Here is a 21659-nt window from a genome sequence, read left to right on the forward strand (position 1 = left end):
CATTTTGTACTGCCTACAGTACAAGAACCGAATACCGCATGAGCAGGGACGGCCAAAACTTGCATCCTGCATATTGTGCAAAAAAACTGCATATTCCAGAATTTTCTGCAAATTTTGCAATTTTATCAGCAATGACATTTTTCTACAATTGATTATACAATGTCAGCTACTCCAGCACCAAAATATTAATATTTCTGCAATTTTGGAACATCTATATATAAATTCGGGTCAATTTGGGGGAGAAAATTGTGAGATTTGAAGTTTTCCTCATTTTTTCTAGAATTTTGTTTCAGATGAAAGTACAAAATAAGTGTCATATATATTAACAACCGCCTGCATATATATTCCATCCATCCTTCCGCTGTCTCTCTTAACATGGCAGGTTATCATTAAATGGTTAGGAGATGGATGATTAATTTGGAAAGAATTGGCCTGCTATTATTTTCAAGAAACTTGAAAACAGTGTAAACTTATCTCTAACATGTCATGAAACACAATCTTAATGACAAAATTGTTTTCTAATACTTTCATTGTGACATTATCAATATTCTGTTGCAGATCTCAAGTATCTTTTTATCATGCAATATTAAAGATATATGAACAAGATGGTGGTCTAGCTGATTGGTCTGAGAGGCAGCTTGAACAATGCAAGAATCTTTTCCCCAGGTTTGTTTTTTTCTTAAAAAGTCAGATGACAGCTCTCTCATTTGGCCTTCCATCTGATAATAGATGTTCCAACTGAGGGATGTTCCTGTTTTGTCGTCACAGCCAACATGAATTTTTACCTCAACCTCAGGAATGGCCGCATGTTTGCCCATTGAAACTGTCAGAGCCTCAACTCAAGCAGTAAATTAAATACTGCAAATAAGTTTGACTTGGCTAGCCTAAGACAAGGTCTCTTTGCCTAGGACCATACCAGGATTTGCAAAATGGAGCTGGAGAGCAGATGCTCTACCAAGACCGTACCACAGCTAGCCTCTTCTCCCTGAGTATAGTAGGTTCAAATAATTGTGCTGAGAAGTATTTTGACAGAAGTTTACTTTTCATTGACTATTGCTTGATTTGGAAGGCAAAAATAGCCTTTACAGCCCTCCAGAAAGAATCGGTGCCTAAGTTTTGACAAGTTTATCTGCAAATGTTTGTGCATATTCAAGTGATTTTTAATACAAATTTGCTGTCAATATAGACCAAATTCATATGCAAATTTTGGCCACCCCTACTCATGAATGACAAGAATGCCTTGATTGAAGAAAAAAACATTTGAATATCAAGCGACAAAGATGAATCGTGGTGCTTAGCATCTCAAATGAATCATTTCATAAACTTGCTATTGAGCACTCAAGCAAAACATTTCTTTAACACTAATCTGCAATGGATATGAATTCACTTTCTAAAATGACAGCCATCACTATTTTTTATAAATGCAAAAGAAATTGAAGTCATAGTGGTCATGTGGTGCTCGATATTGCTCTTATGCCCTTATTTACTAAATGATATTTATCCTACCTCTAACGCTATTGTTCCAATACGATTAGAGAAAGCATACCAGTCAATTGTTCCTATTCTTTGGCTTCAATGTCCAGGAAGGCACACGCATGGGGCACGTGTCCACACATCCCACTCAGACCCAAAGGTCCCATTCTATATTTTGGACCATTTTTGTTCAAAGGACCTCCTTCTTGCCTTGATAGTCCCCCTTGAACTTTCATCCTTTCCGATGAAATAACCAATTGCCATTCCATTCAAATTCACTTTGATGCAACTGGAGAAAGAGAAAACTAGATTCGGGCAAATCCAAATCTTGTTCAGTCAGGAGGTTTGAAAAAAACCAAGCAGAAAACGGATCAGATTTCTTTATTGTAGTTTGCAAAATTTTACAGCCTTGCATGATTTTTATCTTAAGACTCAAAAGCGCAACATGGAACAATTTTCATGTTTGTTACTAATTGTCGTCGCAAAAGAGGAAAAGAGTGAGCTGGCCTATAAAAAAGCTAACTGCCTTCTTTCCGAATTTTGTCACCGAAAAGAATTTCTCCAATGTTCATGCGTTTTTCCAGTTTATTATTATGAACATGATTTTTGCCACATGTGTAACAAGGCGCACCTGAGAGCCTTTCATAGAGGACAGAGGCAAGATTTGCACAATATGGAGCAAACGTGAGTTGAAGGAACTTCCAAATATGTCGTGCAAACCAGTCAAAGAAATGCAAAGGAAGAAATTGTCTTGAACGAGGACAAAAACTGAACTTCGTTGATGAAACCATTACAAATTGCTGAGCTGCAATTTTCAAGTCCTTTCTGGGGATTGTCCTTTTCAGTCAATTCAGACCCGATATTCCACATTTTGTCCTTTAATAGAAACTTTCAGCTACTCAAATTCGTTGGTAGACCAAATATTTAAAATCCAATAATTAGAAATTGGCTTCTGAATGACTTATGATTCTTTAATCTACAAGTACTGGGGGTTCAAATCCTTGCAGCATTGAAAATATCCTCAAAAAATCGAATCAAATTGAAAAGAATTTGTGTAATTCCAGACAAAAACTGAAAATGTTAGCAAGTTAGACGAATAAAACATGCTTAACATGCTGAAATGAAGCTCAAGTAGCTTTTGAAAATGCTAAAGCAACCACTTCTAGTGTCCGGTAGCATCTTTGAAGTTAGCAAATTAAGAGAGATTTTAGACAGTGACCACCACTTGTCAGGTACAAAAAAGGAATAGCATTTTATCCTCACAGAAACAAGCATTCGTGAAGGTGATGGTGAAAACCTACATTTTTATCATCTAGTATATTTCTGTAACAGTGAACCAAATCGATGCAGTTAAGCTGTAAGATTACTAACCATCAATGTCCTCAATCTCTCGCCCAGGTCCTAATAAAACAAGTTTTTTCTTACCCAGAACCCGTGGAATTACATGCCCATGAAACAGTTGATATATTAAGATACAAACCGAAAAACTAATTGCTGACAGTATCTCATCAAGTTTCATAAAAAAATTACTGAGTTTGTGCGATTTTTTCCGCATTTTCCTCATCTGATCAAAAATAAAAACTGAAGAAATAATTCAACAAAAATGGGCACTTTCATATCCAGATTTTTGCGATTTCTGGCGAATTTCGTCTTTGTTGACGTAAAATGGATACAAATATGAGCAAGGGCTAAACCGTAGTCGTAATTTAGAAATACCGGTATTCACAAGAAATTTCCAGGCGTTGATCTTCAGGCAGGTTTAGAACAGAGTTAACCTTGGATACATTTTGAACAAAATCCCTGATCAACCCTTATATTTAAGGGATTGCCAGATCCGCTAACTCTAATTCGTGTGTGGATCAGATGTCATAAGAATATAACGTTAAATGACAATGGTAAGTGTTCCACCTCGAACTGCTGGAGATTTTTGAGCCCCAATCAGAGTCGCAGTTGGGAAGTGAATACTATAACGATTGATACATCAGATCCAAGAGCAGGCTTTAAGCCATACTTGGACAAGCTCTTCAGTAATTTTTTCAGCCAGATTCTCCAGAAATATATGTCTAAAGTTATACGTGCATCTTATATACTTCAAGAGGGCGAATGGGTCTTGAAAATCATCAATTATTAATTGCCACGTCAGGTTCATTACACGTTCTTTAATAAGATACTGAAAACAATCAAGTTGTAGGAATATTTGCAATACCTAACAATCAACATACACAGTAAATCACCAACGGTAAAAGTTCAAAGTGCCTCAAAGAGATTGCCCTTCGTATCTGTGAATATTGTAACCTTTGTTCAAAGCTGCGGGTCTTTGTACAATTATCTGGCCTCGAAGTTTGAAGTGCAGCCATAGAAACATTGTTTGCTTGTTAACAATAATAACGTAACATTCTTTATCTCCTAATATTTGCCTAGAGATCTACGCCATCTTGGTAAAAACATTAACAAAGAACATGTCGAAATATTCGTCTGAAGAAATGTACGTAGGCTAATAAAGTTGAAGAGAAGTCCCTGAGATACAATATATACATTTTAAGAAGTATAATTGGAATGTCATTGCTGTGAAAATTATACTTCACACCTACAATTAAACAAACATCTCGTTACACCAAACTTGTTCCTCTGGGCCCCCTTCCCAAAGCTCCTGGTATCTGTCAGTGCGACGTACCCATCCCATTTCTCTACCTCAACCTAAAAACATGAACTCCAAGATATTTTACAAAAGCATACGTCGTCTGTGGTGCAGTATGTAGCTTTACGTACTGTGCACACAAAAAAAACTCAAATTAGTCTTTTTGAGAAATTCTGGATAATTCAAATGTAAGTGCCCTATCTTGCTCTTTGGAATTGCTGGAAGAAATAAGAAATTTCATTCAGCTCATTTTAGTTTTTAAGTTAGTTTTTTTACAAATGGGAAAACTTCGAGGTGCAGCAATGGATGGTAAGCATTTTACCCTCTTCTGACGACTCGGAAAAAAGCTGATAAAAAACTTATTTTTCAATAATTCAATAGAAAATGTATCTACCTCAAATGCCACATACATTTTGAACATATGCATGCATGGGCAATAACATCATCGCCTGGAGATGATTTCTCTTATCCTTTAGAACATTCACGTACAAACAGCTTTGGAATGCAACTGATTCCCTTTGTTACTTCTTGATGTTCTGATCTATGTCGTCGAAGTGCGCCTATCTTTCTCATTAAGATAAAAGGAACAGGTTTTGGACATATATAAGAAAGTGTCTATGCCCAAAGCTCGAGTAAATGAGCTGGGAGTGAAACAAATACCAGCCACAAAGTTGTTTTGTCAGCATCATGGCCATGAATTCGTTATGTTTGGTGGTGCTCATGATGATCTCCACGGGATTGGCCCTGAGTGTGCCCGACCTCGAGGCGGTTAGCAATGAAGTTCCCGATGGGGGCAAGCTGTGGGCCGTTTTGGTGGCTGGATCCATGGGCTACTTCAACTACAGACATCAAGCAGATGTTTGCCACGCTTACCAGGTAAAATCAATAATTGATCGAGGTCATAGTTCAAACTTTGATTGGAAGGCCAGACGAAGACGTAAACACATAGGAACGAGAGCGGTCTGCGTTCTTGATTGAAGGATGTACTAACTTTAATGCTGGTCGATAGTTTCCACCCATCAGATCGAGTGGAGAAGATAATCCTTCTTCCTGCATTGGTTAGGTTGATGGCGTCTTGATGGAGGAGAGCTCAAGATGTTTCAAGCATGATTTCTTTTTCAATATTATTGGCCTTTGTTGCGTCTTCCCTGCTCTGGTCCCTCTGTGCATGTTTTCTTAGGGTACATAGCTAGATACTAGATTCCGGAGAAAGGAAGAAAAAGGTTAAGAGAGTCGGTCAAGCGGCTTTCCAGATATGGGCACAGGATTCACATTATGCCGTCCTTTATTCAAGAGCTTCAATTGCTAGGACAATAAAGGACAATTATTTCTCTTGCCCTAGATTCTGTCGCGTCATGGCATTCCAGATGAGAATATTGTGGTGATGATGTTTGATGATATTGCTTATAACACCATGAATCCAACTCCGGGCAAGATCATCAATCGTCCAAACGGAACCAACGTAAGGTCACATATCTCAAGTCAAAATTTACTGGAGAGGGAAACATATTCTCCGCACTTTACAGGTGTACACCGGAGTTCCCCGAGACTATACCGAAGACGATAACACACCCGAAAATTTCTTGAGCGTTCTCAAGGGTGAAAAGCCCACTTCTGGCTCAGGGAAAGTGCTGGGTAGTAATGAGAATGACCACGTTTTTGTATATTTTGCCGACCACGGTGCTCCTGGTCTCTTGGGCTTCGGAAATAGCATTCTCAAAGCCGATGCTCTCATTGATGTATGTAAGAGGGGAAAAGTGTTCCGAGTTACCATTATTCACCACCCTCGTTCTCTTGAATCAATAACAGCACCTTGATTTCAGACCCTCCAAGAAATGAGTGAAAAGAAGCGATATAAGAAGCTGGTGTTTTACGTCGAAGCTTGCGAGTCTGGCTCCATGTTCCAAAATCTGCTCCCAGATTCGTGGAACATATACGCTACCACAGCATCCAACGCAACAACGTCGTCGTATGCCTGCTACTACGATACAGACTATCAAACTTTCTTGGGAGATGTCTACAGTGTCAAGTGGTTAGAAGGTAGTTTGAACCCTTGGCAATCACTAGGCAGTATTCATGTGATGCCAAATTGACACGCCTTGGCTAACATAATTCCTTTCTCTACTTAGACACGGACCGGGAAAATGTCGCCAAGGAGACATTCGAGAAGCAATTTAAGATTGTTAAAAACCAGACAACAACGTCGGAAGTCTGCCAATTTGGCACATTGGACTTCGTCAACGATCATTTGGCGGATTTCTTTGGAAACAAGAACACGGCCCCCGATGAGGATGCCTGGGATGGATTTCCAGACACTTGTGGCGCTGACGCAGTGGAAAGCCATATGGTTCCCATGGTCTCACTTCAGAATCGGCTTGTCGAGGCTCAAGGTCAAGAAGAGGCAGATGAGATTCAGAAGGAAATGAATGAGTTGAGTGCTCGTTGGGACACGATTCGATCCACCGTTCAGACCATTGTGAATTCGTTGGTGGAGAACGACGACGATTTCCACCATGTTTGGAGTGGAACTCCCGAGATTAGCGAGAGAGAGTGCTATTACGCCGCGATTGATACCTTCCATGAGCAATGCTACAACTTGGGGCAAGAATCTTTTGCCATGCGTCTGGTATTTACGTTCGCCAACTTTTGCGAAATGGGCTACAAGACCCAGGACATTGTGGCTGCCATTGAGGCCGAGTGCGCCGCTCCTCCGCAGCCTAAAATTACTCTTGTTTAGATAGAGCACCGAAACTGATTGAAGTAGCTAAGCGTCCAACAATTAAGCGTACATCAATATTGAAGTACTTGCGGCCGCAAAGGCGATATCTTTGCATCCGCCCTTCTGATTCGCTCGATAAATTATTACAAATATAATCCTTGAGTTTCCATACGACTGCTGTTTCTTATAAAGCTCTGCCATGCTAAAGCTTAGAATATCCAAACGTAAAACCTTGCAGAGACAGCGTTCTTTGAGAAAAATGTCGAGCTAACTTTTCCAGTTGAACTCCTCCCTAGAACTTGCTGGATGTCTATCTATCAATACTCTCTTTTGGGGGGGATTTGGAGCTATCCTCGACACAATTGAAAGCCAATAAGTAATGTGAAGTTTCAAGCTGGAAATTCGAAACATAGTGGAAAAAAAGTGAAACCCTTCAGGTGCTAGTCTTGTCTGTGTATACAAGTCATTTGGAGTCGAATTCTAAACAAACTTTGAGGGTTTGAGTGGCGTCATCACTATCTAGTCAGGGCTGATATTTTTAACGCGAAGGAACACAAAAATACGAAGTTATTAGTGCTCGCACAGCAAAATTACTTCCTTAAGATTACTTGGCCATAAAGAAACTTTAAAGATGACAAAATTCCACTTCATCCTGAATAAATACCAATTGACTTTTTTCTTTTTCCTTCCTTATGGTTAGAATTGCATGGTCCCAGCCTTTGTTAGTGATTTGTGGGTTAAATAAATTGAAATTAGCGAATTGGCAATGTCGATATATTTGAAATTTTCAATCGAGACTGAGTTAAGATTTTTCAGATTGGTGGCTTTGGGTTGCTTTAATATCAAACTACGAAAATATATTTTAGAAAATTGCGTAAAACTCTATTTGTAGACTAGGCCGGCCCTCATTTTGATTAAACACTTTAGTTGCCTAAGTTGGAAACTTCTCGTTCACTTGGTTGCCTTCTTGTTCCATTCAGTAAAACTTCCCAAATAGTTAGACACATTGTCGAAACCCAGCTTATCTTGCAAAAGTTGTTGGGCCGTTGCTGATCGTTGACCAATCCTACAAAACGTGACGATTGGATACTCCGACTTCGGCTTGGGGAAGCCCGTTCGTGAGTGAAACTCCTTATCCCCCAGAGCAAAGAACTCTTGCAAATCGCCCAAAGGAATATTTACAGTGCCCGGAATCGAACCATGCTCCGTCAACTCTTCGGGTTCTCTGACATCGATAATGAAGGCTTCTTTGTTCTTTCTCATTTGCTCAAACTGGGAAAATTCCGTCACTTGCGGCAATCCCCCTTTTGAGGCCAGAAAGCGGACCAAGCCACCACTCAATTGTGGCACATGTCGGAGTTGAGGCTTAAAACGTAGCACCACCGACATGATGGTGACACGGGCACTGGAAGAAAAAGGACAAGAGTCATCTCAAACAGTCACAAGCGAGAGAGGTCCCGATTTTCTATCAAATTTAGAGAAAGAATTTTAACATATTATTCATGTAGTACATTGCAGAGGCTCGCATGAAACATGTGGGGTTCTCATCTAGATCTTGGTGGTTTTCTCTGCCGTTTTGCGAGTGTCTTCTTGCTCCTCCTCCTCCTCCTCTTCATCGCTACTCGAGCTACTGGAGCTACTGCTCAGGTCTTCTTTTGAAAGAGTTTGCGCCATTGAAGGAGTGGTTTGTCTGGGCTGGGGTTCCTCAAAAGGCACTGGTTCGCCATGCTTTTTCAGCAAACTTGCCATTTTGATTTTGAACGCAATCGTCGGCACATGTCCTTCTTCTTGCATCATGAGCCAAACATCGTTGATTTTCTTGGGCTGACAGCTCATGACGTCTAACAACTTGTCGTACAAGTAGTTCCGATCGCAAGCAAACAAGTCACGTGTCAAGAGAACGAATTTCTCCATCGCTTCAGAGTTCTGATCATTTACAAATTGAATGCAGATGTATTGAGCTTTTCTGCTATTATAACGCAGCCCAGGGGATTCCAAGAGCTTCCTGGCTTGCGAGTATTTACCCATCACGAGGAAGTCCATGGCTAAGTCATAGATGGAGTTTTCTTCGCCAATGATTTTGATACTGGCATCGACCACGCGCTGGAGCAGTTCTAAGCTTTCCTCCTCGACCAGCTTACGAATGAGCAACCGTTTCAAGACTACTTTTCGCTCTTCCGCGACGACCTTCTCAAAGAGCTCCACCGCTTCCGGAAGTTTATTCTGATGAATGAGGGATCCTAGTTTTAATTTGTCGTGTTCTTTGGATTCGAGGGCGGCATTAACGAATTCGTCAATCTGGTCACATTGCTCCACGGGATTGTACGCTTGAAGGCAGTCGATCAGTTTCAAGTAATAGGGCGTGCTGAGTTCGTACATATGATTGGGTAGAATGCGGACGAGATTCAAAATAAGTGCTTGATCTTTGCCGGTCTTGATGAGTTCCTTGATCACATCCAAAATGCTGGTTTTGTATACCTTCACGTCATTTTCATTGAGAAACAAGACAAACTCTGCTGCTTGAGAAACTTGGCTCTTCTGCAAGCATGTGAGAATGGTGTTCCTCACCAAGGAGCTATTAGGCTTGAAGTCGGTGATGTGCTCTTGACATAATTTAACGGTTTTGTCTGGCATCAATAACTCGTTATATTTGGTGCAAAGTGCAAACATGGCGGAGGTTTTAGGATCTCCAGAATCGACGGATTTTGAAACTTCACTTTCCAGTTGTTCAATTCTGACTTTCTGATTATGTAGGTACGATTTATCCGTGGGGCTTCGCTTGGCACTTTGACTAAACAGACTGCGATTTTTTCTTTGCATGTCTGCCACTCGCTCTGGAGTCCAATATTCGGCATCCTCGCCCATTTCAATGAGGGTTTCTACCTTCTTCAACACAACGGGATCGGAAACATTATTTTTCAACTGGTCAGCACCTTCTCCGAAGAGACCCAAATGATTTTCAAGCAACTTATCCAAGACTTTACCCAATACCTCGTCAGGTGGGGAATCCGGGGAGAACCGTGGGGCGAGGCTATGAAGATGAATCAAAGTCATCTGCAGGTTCATTAATTGCCTGGGTGCAGCCATTTCATCTTTAGCGGCATGGAAACTCAAGATATTCATTACAAAGCACTGAGAGTAGATGGCCACAAAATGATGCAAATTATCCGTGGTCAAGTAGGCCCGGGCTAACGAGGCGTTCCACAAAATAGGCGAGATGCCTTTGGGACATCGGAACACCATAAACTCGGCAGCACGTGCCAGATTGTTTTCTGTGTGTTGATTCAAGAGGTATTGTAGGGCACTATTGCATAACCATGTGTATCCATATCGGTTCTGAAGAACTTGGCGAAGCTCTTCAATCGTCTCACTCACACGTCCGCTTTGTAAGATTTTCTTCAACAATTGGTTGGATACCGTGCTCATGTCTAAAGCAATGCCCAATTTCCCGAGTTTGGACAAGAAATGCATGACATCGTCCTTGGTCTCCATGCGCTCAACCATACGACGTGTGAACAGGGCAAAGTGCTTGGCACTGAGAGCCTCGTTACCAAACTCTTCCACAATCATGTCTCGAGCCGATTGCCCGTATTCAATTTTGTTCAAATCCACGCAAACTTCAAGCACACGTGCACAACACTCGTCGTTGATGTCATTAGACATGACCTGTAGGATTTCTTTAAGCTTGGGGATGGGGCACTCTTGTTTGACCAATGCTCGGATGAGAAACATGCCGTGGTCACGGGAAGCGGCCGCCTGGTTGTTAGGAATGGCCTTGGGTGGCAACTTGAAGCTCGTGAACAACTCAAAGGCCATGTCAGCCTGACCCAAGTTCACTAAACGGGGCACGACGTTGCGGACTTCTTGGAAGAATCCTGATTTTCGTGGCAGTCGTTGGAGAGCCTCTTGGGCCCCTTGGATTTCGTTTTGTTTGACTAAGGCTATCACAATTTGAAAAACGTCGTGATCGTCAAAGTTAGCCACGTCCTCGCATTGGGTGCCATCCGCCGAGTCCCAATACGCCTTAACCTCGCTCCAAGGCTGACCCGCCTCCACCATGCCCACTAAATACGCCAATTTGCCTTGGGAGCCCAAGTCCAGACCGGACTGGCTCATGATCTGAATGGTGGATTGAGCCGAGACAAAGTCGCCGGATTTACAGTGGCCTTTTATGAGGGCCACGAAGACCTCCTCATTGATGGGGAACTGCTTGGTCTTCATGAGCTCGAGAATACTGAGTGCCTCGTTGACCTGACCGTGCTCGCAAAAGCAAGCGATCAACTGTTGGTAGGTCACGCGGTTGGGCTCAGCACCCTGACCCTCCATCCACGTGACAAACTCCATGGGTGCCACTTTATGCTCGTTCTCCATGTGCGACTTGAGTAGAGCATTGTAGTGACTCGTATCCAACGGGACCTTCAAAGTTTCCAGCAACTCCCACAACCCCAATGTTAATTGAACCCGATCCTCGGGCCGTTCATCCGGCATGAGTTGTCCGCAGGCCCGCAACAAGGTCAGCGCTTGATTGGCGGTACAAGACTCGAGACGCTTCATGGAGTGCAAGGCCAGTGTGAAATCTATCGGCAACACCCGACCGCTCCGTTGAATATTGATACTCATCCCGTGAATGAGACGCTCCAACTCGCACAGACCTTCGGCCCGGGTGGGTTCCACCTCCCGATTGATGATGACACGGCTGGGCGAGTCAGCCGACAGGCTGGGTACGTCCAGTGAGGTCGTACTGTAGGTTAGTGGGCCCGGACTCCAGCTCCAGCCACTCGATGACGGGCCTAGCCGCAAAAGCGAGCGTGTCTCGCTCAACCCACGACTCGACGGGCCTAAGACCAGGGGCACCGAACTCAGACCGGAGGGACGCGGCGTGGTGCTTAGTGCGCGAAAAGGGGGTGTGGCAGGGCCCGCGGGTGCAGTCTGACGGCGTATCCATTGGCCGGCCAGCCGATGGGATGGACTACGCAACATGTTGGAGAACTACTAAAAGAGGGCGAGGGAGAGTTCAGTGAGCAATGGAAAGGGTTTCTTGGACGTTCCACGAACCGGACACGAGCAGCGGCGGCCAGTACTGACTAAGGGCTGGGGGACTCAAGGCGGTCTACAAAACGAAGCGGAATTCAGCGGCCATGCGGTGCTGCAGCTCCAGAACCCAAAGGCACAACTAGAAGCAACCTCAGTCCAATCACGTCATGAGAAAATACACTCGACAATTGAGGCGGATTTGATCGGGCATATCGATGGCATGGGGTGTCAAGCGCCGATGATAACAGTTAAGGTACATGCTAGCCCAAGGAAATATATTTTTTAGGGTCCATCAGATTCGGGACCAAGATTGAAATCATATTTTTGAGACTTCTTTCCGCCAGTCGCATTTGGTCCAGGGCCATGATAAATTAGCATAGATCAAACTCATGTGGCAATGGGCCCATAAATTCCCCAGACGCCAAGCCACACGACTCATTAGTGGTCCTAAAATAACCCAGAATTCCTAGTTTATCGAGTTTCGAGTACCTCTGGCTCTAAATTTGGGTCTGTGGGCCACATGAACTCGAAACTTGTATTGCGCTTGAGTGGGTCCGACCTACCCCTATCTGTTTTCTCGTCGCCATTGCTGAGAGAGTGCTCAGCTGGGTCAGTTGTTCATTCACTGCCTAAGAAGCTGACTGCATCTCTCCATCTCCATCCATCCATCCATCCATCGACGAAAAGTTCTTGATCGTCCTTGATCCACGAGTTACTTGAAGAACCATGGCCAGCAGGTAAGCCAGCTCACCGTACCCATGGTCCTTATTTACGGGTTGCCTTCAGCTTTACGGTGGGTGTGATTCTTTTCCCTTATTTTTTCACTAGACATTTGGGCTCGCAATTGGTGCGCTCGTTCGCCACCAGCTCGGCCTCAGCCTCGGCGGCGATGGTCAAACCGCCCATCACCGTGTTCGGCACAGAGGGTCGCTACGCCATGGCCTTGTTCTCGGCCGCCTCTAAGAACAAGGCTTTGGATGCGGTGGAGAAGGATATGGACACGTTCCGGGCTCAACTCAAGAAGGACACGCGTTTGAACGAGTTCCTCTTCGATCCCTCGGTTCAAAAGAGTTTGAAGGCCAAAGGTCTGGCCGGAGCTTGTGACAAGCTCAAGATGAATGAGCTCTCCAAGAACTTGTTCTTGACCATGGCTGAGAACGGCCGTTACAGCTACTTTGGGGCGGTGGCCACGGCCTTCAAGACCATCATGTCGGCTCACCGAGGCGAGATCACCTGTGAGGTCACCACGGCCAAGGTAAGACCAGTCAGTTCATGGGGACGTGGCGGGGGTAGCGGGCAGCTAACGAGTCAGTGGGTCTGGCAACTAACTAGTCGCTGGTCCATAATGGTGGACCAAGTCAAGAACGCTAGGCCAGACAGATCAGTTGGATATGGTCAAATCAGAGCATTGTCCATGGCCATCAACCCAAGCCAGCTTACATGTTAGTAACATGAGTGATACGAAACATTAATGACGTTTTAAAGTTGTCAGCTTAAACTAGAAAGACTAGTTCACCATGATTGGTCCGTTGTTACGGGTCTCCAACTTTGGAGTCAACCATTCAATTCAAGTTTATTTTCCGAAGCAGAAGTATTTGTCTTACCTGAGGCTTGAAGTATGTATAAATACTAGAGCGATTAGAAACGATTCTTCTGATTGAAACAAACACGAGGAAAAGCGGTCAAATGAATAAGCTTCCAAAGTAGCTCCCACTGGGTTTGTCTCTGATTTCAATTGGTTCCAAACAAAGTGATTGGCTCCGTTATTAAAGTCAATACGGCCAAATCACCCGCCCAACCCATTCCTATAAGTTCTGACGCCATGATCGAATCGGATTTGACTTGGACGCATGTGGCAGAATGTAATTAATCATGGTTGAGGCAATCTCGACGACTCTCTCAGGTTCAATAGATCAAAGCTAAGCATGATCATTAGGGCCGGCCAAAACTTGCATCCTGCAAATTGTGCAAATTTTACATAAAAACTTGCTCATCCAAGATTTTTCTGCAAATTTTGCAATTATATCAGCCATATTTGACATTTTTCTCCAATTTATTACGCAATTTCAGCCATTTTAGCAAAAGATATCAATATTTGCCAAAGTTCATGAAAATGTTCAAGAATTTTGGTCAATTTTAGGGAAAAATTTCATTTCTTGGTTTCTTTTCAAACATCAGATTGAATAGATCTTTAATTTTTGAAGATGCTCTATTTCAAGTGTTGTTGGAACTCAGTTTTTTAGTAATGAACTTCTCCTTTAAAAATCAGACCCATATTGAACGGTCATGAGGTGGAGGGTTAATTTGGGAAGAATTGACTTACTTTTACTTGCAAGACTTGAAAAACTTCATTTTCTTAAGAAAGTGGTTCTACAACACATTTACTACATTCCGATTTTGTTATTTTTCTGTTGCTGAACTGGGATTCATCTTTTTAGAAGTATTAAGGATGTGCAAGATGCTAATCAATCTAGGAGGCAGCACGGACAAAGCAAGAATCTGATTCCCAAGGCATAGCAAGTTTAAATCCCGGTGCTAGAAGATATTATGATATAATTTTCTTTTTCATTTACGTGCTGTTTGATATAGAGGGCAAAAATAGCCCTTACAACCCCCCCAGAACGTGATGGTGCCTATGATTTAGAAAGTAAATTTTCAATTTTTTGTTCATGTTAATTTTTTATGCAAACTTGTCGTCAATAAAGACCATATTTATCTGCAAGTTTTGGCCGGCCCTAATGATCATCATGTCATGTTTGCGATTCAAAGAATAGTCGAAATCTCAAAGAAAAAAATCAAATAGAGTCCGGCGTTCGCGTTTTCTGACTTAGCTTTCCTTTCGCTTCAGCCATTAGATGCCGCCATGACCAAGGAAGTCGAAACCGCTATTGCCGGATTTGTCAAGGCCGGACAAAAGAGCCAGATCAACTACAAAGTGGATCCTTCCATCATCGGAGGAATGGTGGTGGCAATTGGTGACCGCTTTGTGGACATGTCCATGGCCTCAAAGTTGAAGCGCTATGAGGAGATCATCAAGTCGGCCGCCTAAACTAATTTTCAACATCATAACGGAGTTGAGTCGCCTATCCTCTTCTTCCTTTTGAATGCAGTCCCGTTAATAAATGATCTAGATTTTAAGACCTACACTTATAGCATTGAATTCCGAGTCGTATATTAAAAGTTCATATATGGAGGGATCAGCATACAAATAGCCCGCCATAAAATGTTCGATTACTGTTTGGTTCAATAACTCGCGAGTATGGTATCAATGATACTAGTGTATTGTTTCGTGTCCCTTCAGTCCACACACGTGTTTATAGGGAGGGGTGTTACGATTCAGGAGACAGGGTGAAGCAAAAACGAGCGTCGTGAATTGTTTAAGAAAACTTTAAACTAGGATCGCAACAATAGAAATACGGTCTCGTGGTTTCTTGGCACGCCCAAATGGTAAAGCATTGGGATTGTGAGTAATAAGCGAATACGGATGAATCCAAAAGGACTGTCTGCTCCGGTGGGTTCAAGTCTCTGGGGGGAGGGGGCAAATTTCCACAAACTCAGCACTCAAATCACCACTGCTCCGGCCTCTGAGCGACTCATGGGCAAATCCATACTGTCTGTCCACTGATTGGTCAACGGGTCATAGCACTCCGAGCTGGAAATAGTCGTTCGAGCTCGATAGAAATTCACTTCATTGATCTGATCTCCACCAAAGACGTAGATCTTGCCATCGGCTGACGCCACCGCCGGACTCGCTCGCGCTTGACCCATGCAAGGCACCATGGACCATGCGTCTTCTTTGAAAGAGTATCGTTCAACTGACTTGAGGACCTCATTGTGACGGTTCGTGCCTCCTAATACGTACAAATGATCATCCAAGACGACACATCCCATTTGAGACCGGGACACTATCATACTGGCGTGCACAGACCACTCGCCTGTGTTGGGATTGAAGGACACCAGTTCTTGCATGTGTCGCCTCGAGTGAGTGCACCCTCCCACCAGATAAATGAGTCCATGATAGGGTACAATTCCCATGGAGAAGCGAGCCTCTTGCATCTTGGCGATTAAGCTCCAATGGTCGGAGGTCGGGTCGTACCGTTCGATGCCCCCACCAATATCCTCGCCCACCCAACCTCCAAAAGCGTAGAGGAAACCGTTCATGGAGCACATGCCGAATTCACAACGCGGAATGGTCATGGAGGCCATCTCCGTCCAAGTGTCCTCATTGGGGTCGTACACCTCTCCATTGGCCAAAATCTTGGAGTCCACTTCCCCGCCACACACATAGATGAGTCCGTTCATGACGGCAATCCCCGGGAGTATTCGACCCACTCGCATGGAAGCCACGTCATGCCAAGCGCCCCGAAAGGTATCAAACACTTCCACCGAATGATATGTTTGCTCTTTCCGGGTCCAGGCACTTCCGAACTCTCTTTGAGAGCCTCCGATTATGTAGACATTTTTCTGAAAACAGCAAAACAGATAATGACAAACTAGTAATACCACCATAGAAAGAAGTAGATCAGTCTCCCTCCCTCTGAACCCCAAATACCGGACCCCCGCATCCGGCATTCCCGATGAATTTCAGCTCCACTTACCTTGGCATGTTTTCGGGGCTGAGCATTCAAGGTGACGAGAGTTCCTCGCTTTAGGGCAATGTCCTTCTTGACGCTGGTCAAGGCCACCCGGAGTGAAATATCGGGACACTCGGAGAGATATGATTCCAAGAGTTTGGAAGGCACCAAAGGGAGACGAATGAATTTGAGCACATCGAAGATGAAACGCCTCCGGGCTGTGAGGTCGGACTCGACCCAAGACAAAGCTGCCACGAACACCTGATACTCGGAGTCGACGCGAAGGAACTCACTGGACAAGAAGCCCACGAGCATTTCACGAGGGAGATCTCGAAACTCTTCGCCCTTGCTCACCTCGACAAAGTGGTCAAAAATGAATTTCTCCGTGGCCTCTCTTAATCTCTGACAATTATGGTCCGTGGCGAATCGAAAGATGCCCACGGCATTGTTGGGCTCCAGTTCATTGACTAAATATTGCGTGCACAGATCGACCACTTCCTTGAGCTCGATCATATCCCCGGCCACGATGATGTCTTGGACATTGTCACGGGTGATGGAAATCTTGCCACTATAGATGAAGTTAAGGAGACTCTCCAACGTGACATCACTCATGGATTGGATGGCAATCTGTTGACGGTTGGCCTCCACCAAGCCACAATTGAACATGGCATTGAAGTAGGGACTGGCCGCGGCCAGAACAATACGATGAGCATAGAATTGCTTTGAATTGGGCGTGGAGGTGGTCCAGCCAGGCACGATTTCCACATCACAGAGGTTGAGAGCCGGGTTCTCTCGAAGATTGCTCAAATTGGCCAAGAGCCTCTGTGAGTAATCCAAGGTTCGCGAGTCTTCGGGCATCGACGATGCGGTCGGAGACATGGGAACGTTGACATCTAAGATCAAGGGAGGCGTGGTTTCAAGTGGCAAATCACTCACTCACTCACATTGAGCTATACTCCATTGATTTCATCTTACCTTTCATGATGATGACGGCGAAGGAGGAGGAATTATTTTCAAGATTTCATTGTTATCCGGAGGATGAGTGTGGCTTCAGGACAGCAAGAGCCAACAACACGAAACCACGAAGAGTGGAAAAGGGAGAAAGTTCCACCAATTCACGCACAGAGAAGCTTCGTTCCATCGAGTTCCATCTATCCATCCATCCATCTATTTGTCCAAGAAGGAGCTAGCTGTTTGATGAGGCCACATAGAGCTGACCGAGCTGAACACATCAACGTACCAACGAGCACACGAAACGAAAAAAGCCTTGCAGCCTTCTTCCAGGCTCTACAATAATGCGTCGTTCCCCTCCGGCAGTATCACGTCATCAGGTCGCAGTCCCACCATCATGTGTTCATCACCAATATCAACCAAGTTGGGTTCTCCGTTCGCAAGAGCAATCCATATACAAATGTATATAAGAGTAGTGGTGCTACGTACGTGCCAACTACGAACATGTAGACTTTCGAACTGCGCAAGGACAGAGAAAAGGAAACAAGGCCTGAGGAGCTGGAGGGTTCCTTAGATGGAAACAAGGCGGAGAGGATAAAGAGGGCGAGAGAGAGAGCGAGCTCGCCCTCTTCCAAGCCCAAGGGATCGGCCAGTCTATCTGCTCCTTTAACGGCCACGTCGACGACCTGGCTTTGGTCGGAACTAGAGAGAGCAAGCGGGTGCCTCTTGGTATCGAACCGAGAGAGAGAGAGAGAGAGCGAGAGAGATCAAGCCAGACCTACCCAATCGTGTTGATGTGAGAACCAGCCGGAGGAGCTCCCATCCACTCTAAATATAGTACGGTTTTAGCCAGATCAATTATGATCCCACCAGCTCGTCATGCCAGAGATCTTCCGAGGCGTGGAATTAGAAACGGGATCGGGAAGAGGCTCCTTGATGTTGAATGTACACGACGGGTGGTGAAACTTGACAAGAGTGGTGTTTCTTCACGGTGAAAGGAGGATAGAGGACGGGGGGGTAGGGGTAGCCGGCAGGAAGTCGGGCACTTTTTGTTTATCTTGGGAACTTAGGCTTCCGATTTCTGCTTGTGGATGTTCACTTCACCACTCATTTGTTTGGAACATATGTTTACATCCCGAGTAGCCACTAGCCAGCCATTGCACTCTCTTCGCATTGGACCTTGGGCAAGGTCTGCCTTATCTGAAAAAGGATAACAAGCTTCAATGGCGGAAGACAATGACAGGAAGGTTGATGGATGACGAGATTGCTCACTTCTTTCCACATGATAGGCTCGAATCGACGAGAGTCTGATGGACTAAAAAACTCCAGATCGAGAGCAATTTTAAGAGAAGATTCATGTATTTGGTCAAAAAAATGCAACAAGCTTAACCTTGACACTTCTTATCTGCGTTGATCTAATGACGAGACACAGCCCAAAGACGGCTTTGCAGGGCCAAATCTAATACGTGGGGAGAATTGGGGCGAGTTTTCAAAGCGTTGAAGATTCTGACATCTTTGGCCACGACGGAATTTGCGCGGGGAATGGGATAATCGGTGTAGCGATCTTTCAATACGCGCAGTAGTATACCGCTACACTGATATCGACTTTGGTTCGGGCATTGTCGAAGCAATTGTTTAACGCAATTTAGTGAAAATGTCGCAGTGTAGCGACGAATTGACAGATGAAACAAGTCGCAGAATGATACTGTCATCGAGCTCTGACCATGGACGTTTTTGGATAGGGTTTCGTACTTCCCGAGCAGGGATTTCATGGTCTCACTACATGCAATATCACTTAAATGTCGTCCCTCTGGATGCAAGAGATTCGAAAGGGTTGGAAATCGCCGGTAATCTAGAGGAGACGAGAAACAAACATGCACGTCAAGGTCCAATTGCCATGCCAATCAAAGTTAATGACCGCTACCCACTTTCCACATTCCGAGAGTGAATCCATTCCAAAATGAAGGCAGCAACTTCGCAATGATCTTGTAGGATAGCTTTTTCCAGAGGCGTAATCATTTCTAGTCCCCCACCGAAGGCCATGAGATCCGCCGTTTGGGCGTGATTTGTCAAAAGTGCTTTGACACAATCAAGTGCACCTTTAAAACAGGCCTCATGAAGAGCAGTCCAGCCATTGTTGTCGGCAAGATTCACACCCACCAGCCCTTCGGTTAAAATGGCTTTCACCTTTTCCAACTGATTTCGTTTGCAAGCCAAATGCAGGACCGTCTCACCTGGAAAGTTGGTAATTCAATAAATCAATTGGCGTCAAACATGCTTGTCGAGGGTTCGCTCACCATAGATGTTCCTTTTGCATGATTTTTTCGCCTTATCGCCCACCACCATCAATCGATTATTGTTGTTGCGTTGTGTGGGTTAAACCAGATCAGTGGCCGTATTTGAGGCGGCTATAAGTTTGTCAAGGCTCAAAGGAACAGGAAATTGGTCATTGTAATACATCGTGGTTAACAAGGATAGCCAATTAGGGGACATCAGACACAACACCTGAATGGTAAGTTGGTGGTTGGCTTCTGGCGAATCCCTGGGAAATTGGTGTTGAAGTTCATTTGAAACCAGGCGAGCCAGGTCGTGCAGAGTGTCCGGAGAACAATGATTAATCACAATACATCTCGCCACCACACTCAAAAGAGCGTTGTAACGTTTGAACAGATCCCAGCGGTGGTGTTTGAGTGAAGTCACGAAGAACTGGACCAATTCCACAACTCTTTTAGGAATAGATTGCACTTTGACGTCAGTTCCCCAGAAAATAGTTTGAACCAGCGACACCTCGCCGCTCTTTGGAAGGGACCTAAATTAGTCATTAATCATATTAGCTTAGTATCAAAACTTCGAGTTGCTTGTATCAAACCTATATACTCACGTTTCCAATAAATGCAAGTCAATCGTAACGATACGAGCAATAAAATCGAGAACTAGAGATGCCCCCGTTTTGGAATCTTCTGAGTCAAAAGCTTGTCTGGAAATCATGGCGACAAATTCCCACGGTTCCTCTTCGTCAAATGATATCTAAAACATGGGGCTCAAAAACATGGAAATCCATTCAAAATACGTGACAAGTGTTGCTCCACTCACTGCATTCGTCATGGATCGAAATGACAAAGAAGCCAGATAGACCATTCGCATGGGATTGGAGTTGGGGATTTGATTCGTGTTGACCAATTTCAAGAGGAACTCGTGCACCGTGGATTGCACAATAGCACTTGGTTGACGCAACAAGCCCTCGAGGAGTAACGGGTTCAGGATGCGTTGGTCGTAATAGCTCGCCGAGTTGAGAGAGATATCAAAGAAACTAATGACCTCTTGCCATAGCGAGACTGTATCCTCGGGTCCATCAGAATCTCCAGCAATGTAGGTCTTCAAGGTGGACAAGTACGTTGGATCCATACAAAAGTGCTCTTGGTGTTGGTCATCGACGTGCGAGATGAACTTGCGGATGAATCCACTCCCTCCCAAGTCCATAAAATGACTACGAAGAGCACCTTTGTCAATGCAGTCTTTAAAAGTGGCCACCACGATCTCGTGAGGATGAATCGGCGGAGTTTGGTGGGATCCCGATGGTAAACTCAGACTTTTCCTTAGGCCTAACGGAACTTTCTCACTCGGAGATTGAGATTTGGCTCTTCGCGATATCCTTTTCGGCCTGGAACTCGGTTTCGGTGTGACCGAGGCAGTGGTAAAAGAGGGATTTAAAGGCGCTGGAATAGATGGGATATTGATAAGACACGGCCAGACATTTTCGTTGACAAAGTGTTTGCCAACCTGACATTTCAAGCGCATTCGGAAACAAGGGCAAACTACTGTTTCTTTGCAGTTTGACACTCTCCACGGGATCGCAATGAAGATGAGAGGCAATGATGGACGACGGGTTCCTGATGAAGTATTCTCTACGGTCCACAACAGACTGAAACCATGGTTAGATATTAATATTGCTAATCAGCGACTTCCTGGACAATCCATTTGATCTTACCATTCGAAGACAATCAGATATAAACCGAGTACTTATAGGTCTCAGATTAGTTTGATATTTGGACAAAAACCGACTGAACGACAAGTCTTGCCACATGGCGTTTTCGGTAAGCAACAGATCGGCGGAATTCACATCCGACGGGGTAATGATCTCCCAACGAGGCAAGACTCGCGCTCCACCCGCTTCCAATAACCTAAAACGAGAATGATTCCATTAATCGGGGCCCTTCACCTTGATTAGTCCTCATCCATATCTCACCGTGTGAATATCTCGCGTCGGATT

The 21659-nt window shown here is 44.4% G+C and overlaps 5 protein-coding genes across 5 annotated transcripts; 2 read left to right on the forward strand and 3 right to left on the reverse strand.

The window, feature by feature from the left end:
• The first annotated feature begins 4707 nt into the window (after window positions 1-4707).
• On the forward strand, window positions 4708-7001 carry LOC131889100 (legumain-like). The gene is made up of 5 exons (XM_059238106.1): window positions 4708-4987; window positions 5454-5573; window positions 5638-5850; window positions 5935-6151; window positions 6241-7001. Exons 1-5 carry the CDS (start codon window positions 4799-4801, stop codon window positions 6846-6848), a joined length of 1347 nt encoding a protein of 448 aa, XP_059094089.1. The 5' UTR covers window positions 4708-4798; the 3' UTR covers window positions 6849-7001.
• Window positions 7002-7781: 780 nt separating this feature from the next.
• On the reverse strand, window positions 7782-8219 carry LOC131889448 (uncharacterized). The gene has a single exon (XM_059238543.1). The coding sequence runs from the start codon at window positions 8217-8219 to the stop codon at window positions 7782-7784; it is 438 nt and encodes a 145-aa protein (XP_059094526.1).
• Window positions 8220-8235: 16 nt separating this feature from the next.
• On the reverse strand, window positions 8236-11701 carry LOC131889084 (leucine-rich PPR motif-containing protein, mitochondrial-like; the record flags this gene model as incomplete). The annotated part of the gene is given in 1 exon segment (XM_059238083.1): window positions 8236-11701. A coding segment is annotated over 1 exon segment (3323 nt), but the record flags the coding sequence as incomplete, so codon positions are not given.
• A 739-nt stretch (window positions 11702-12440) lies between these two features.
• On the forward strand, window positions 12441-15008 carry LOC131889108 (ATP synthase subunit O, mitochondrial-like). The gene is made up of 3 exons (XM_059238116.1): window positions 12441-12601; window positions 12693-13119; window positions 14713-15008. The coding sequence occupies exons 1-3, from the start codon at window positions 12591-12593 to the stop codon at window positions 14911-14913; spliced, it is 639 nt and encodes a 212-aa protein (XP_059094099.1). The 5' UTR covers window positions 12441-12590; the 3' UTR covers window positions 14914-15008.
• Window positions 15009-15124: 116 nt separating this feature from the next.
• LOC131889092 (actin-binding protein IPP-like) lies at window positions 15125-19618 on the reverse strand. The gene is made up of 4 exons (XM_059238098.1): window positions 19318-19618; window positions 17414-19241; window positions 16463-17331; window positions 15125-16328 (listed from the first exon to the last, which is right to left on the reverse strand). The coding sequence occupies exons 2-4, from the start codon at window positions 17418-17420 to the stop codon at window positions 15426-15428; spliced, it is 1779 nt and encodes a 592-aa protein (XP_059094081.1). The 5' UTR covers window positions 17421-19241; window positions 19318-19618; the 3' UTR covers window positions 15125-15425.
• Between the last annotated feature and the right edge of the window lie 2041 nt (window positions 19619-21659).

The sequence above is a fragment of the Tigriopus californicus genome, chromosome 10, assembly GCF_007210705.1.
Source record: "Tigriopus californicus strain San Diego chromosome 10, Tcal_SD_v2.1, whole genome shotgun sequence".
NCBI lineage: Eukaryota > Metazoa > Arthropoda > Copepoda > Harpacticoida > Harpacticidae > Tigriopus > Tigriopus californicus.